At 54.9% G+C, this 2,282-nt stretch overlaps 1 gene segment (V, D, J or C); it reads right to left on the reverse strand.

Moving 5' to 3' along the window:
- Positions 1-205: 205 nt before the first annotated feature.
- Positions 206-2,057, reverse strand: LOC111824422 (the record flags this gene model as incomplete). The annotated part of the segment is given in 3 exon segments: positions 206-304; positions 1,623-1,930; positions 2,012-2,057. Coding segments are annotated over 3 exon segments (453 nt in total), but the record flags the coding sequence as incomplete, so codon positions are not given.
- Positions 2,058-2,282: the final 225 nt, after the last annotated feature.

Below are 2,282 nucleotides of genomic sequence, written 5' to 3' on the forward strand. Positions count from 1 at the left end.
CAGCGCGTGCGGCCTCGAGGCGACGTTCTCACAGGGTTTCTGTTCTGCTCTTTCTTCTCCATGGAGGCCCCGCGTCTGAACCCACCAGCGCTGCCCTCTGGGAGCAGTGCGACCCGGGTCATGTGATCCGCAGTCACCATGTCCTCGCAAACCTCAAAGCCTCCAAAGCACTGAGACTCCTGAGGCGCCGCCTCCTCTCCCTCACCGCCAGGCAGGCGTCCAGCAGCAGGCCAGAGGGGGAGGGCGCAGGGGTCCAGGCCACAATGTCCCCGGGGTCCAAGAACACCAGCTGCTGTTGCACCAGCTGGCGCAGCCACAAGCATGCGCCTGGGGATCTGGGCACTGGGGGCTGGAGCTTTTCCTGCAGCTCCGCCTCCTCTTTTTTTAAAAAAATATATTTTATTGATTTTTTTTACAGAGAGGAAGGGAGAAGGATAGAGAGCTAGAAACATTTGTCAGCCGCCTCCTGCACATTCCCTACTGGGGATTTGCCCGCAATCAAGGCACATGCCCTTGACCAAAATCGAACCTGGGACACATCAGTCTTCAGGCCAAAGCTCTATCCACTGAGAGAAACCCATTACGGCAGCTCTGCCTCCTCTTGCTCAGTCCCTTTCTGTGCTGCTGCCAACTGGGTCTGACAGTCCCTGGAGGGAGAACTGAGGTCTCTTGAAGTGCTTCGTCCTGCTCTGACCCATAGCAACGTGAAGACTGAGAGTGGACAACAGCTGAGAGGCTCTGGCGGCTGCCCAGCTGGTAGCAGGGCCTTGGGGAGGCCTTGGTTCATGGGGCAACTCACCTGGGCCTGACACTGCAGAAGCCACAGGGAAAGCAGTGCGCAGGTGCTAGGGAGGAGGCCATAGTTTTCTCTGTAGAAGTTATTGGGAGATTAAAACCACACAAGTCACTGGAGGCAGAATTCCTCCCTCTCCCCCACCACCTCGCCAAAATAAAAGCCCTGCACCCTCTCCTTTCCAGTCTCCATCCAAGCAGGTCTGACTTGCTGAGTGATCTTTCCTGTGCTTCTCAGGGGTTTCAATCAGGAGCATAATAACCATCCCACATCCCCTTGGTGTGTGTGTGTCATGAACATCTGTACCAGCTGCTGTGCCTCTGCTTCTGCATGGTGCCCACTCCTCTGGGTGCTGTGAGCATGAGGACAAGACCAGGACTGTCACCCTGTGGGTCCTTCTTCTTCAGCTTTGGGTTCACACACATGTGGGGCCCACGGTTCAGCATTCAGGGGAGCTGCACTGTTGAATCATTAGAGCCTCTTGTTAGATTCAGGTGACGTGGGTCAGAAGATTTGATGATAAAACTCATTATGGCCCAAGTGTGTATGAAAGAGACTCTCTGCCTTTTGTTCACAGGAGAAAGTTGTCTCTCTTCACAACAGACTTTCTCACTCAGAGACTCAGACGTCAGGGAAGAATCAGGATCCAGAGGTTCCCTGAGGGAAACTGTGACATGAAGAGGAAACCACACAGGAACCAGCCCAGACCTCCAACTGCACCTGCTGCTGGGATGGTCCTTGTGTTCAGGGACACTGAGTGCCCCTGAGAGTCAGACATCTTACTGCAGGGAAGTTAGTGTCTGGGCTCACACTGACCTGCCCTCACTGTGTCTCTTGCACAGTAATACATGGCTGTGTCCTCGGTGGTCACGGAGCTCAGGTGCAGGGAGAACTGGTTCTTGGACGTGTCTCTGGAGATGCAGGTTGGGCTCTTGAGGGAGGGGCTGTAGTCAGAGTCTCCATTATAGTGTATGTACCCAATCCACTCCAGCCCTTTTCCTGGTGGCTGGCGGATCCAGCTCCAATAGTAATTACTGGTGATGGAATAACCAGAGACAGAGCAGGTGAGGGAGAGGGTCTGTGAGGGCTTCACCAGTCCTGGGCCTGACTCCTGCAGCTGCACCTGGGACAGGACACCTGGGACAGAGAGAACACAGTGAGTCCTGGGCTCAGATGCAGGATCCCCATCTCCTCACGTCTAAGCCCTGATTCACTCACATCTGGGAACTGACAGCAGGAAGAGGAAGAGCCACATGGGAGTCATGTCTTGCAGGTGAGGTTCTCGTCCCCCAGAAAGTATTCTCCAGGGTGAGGAGGCCCTGCATTTAAGTGGATGCCAACTGTGTGTGTGTGTGGTGGCCATGTGGGCATTTGCATAAGGGGGTTGTCTGCACATACAAAGGGCAAGGAGTGAGAAAGGTCCAAGTGTCTGAGGCTTCTCCTAGAAGGAGGTGCTGACTGTCCCTCAGAGAACCAGGCCCTCCCTGGG

The sequence above is a fragment of the Myotis lucifugus genome, unplaced genomic scaffold, assembly GCF_000147115.1.
Source record: "Myotis lucifugus unplaced genomic scaffold, Myoluc2.0 scaffold_1448, whole genome shotgun sequence".
Classification (NCBI taxonomy): Eukaryota; Metazoa; Chordata; class Mammalia; order Chiroptera; family Vespertilionidae; genus Myotis; species Myotis lucifugus.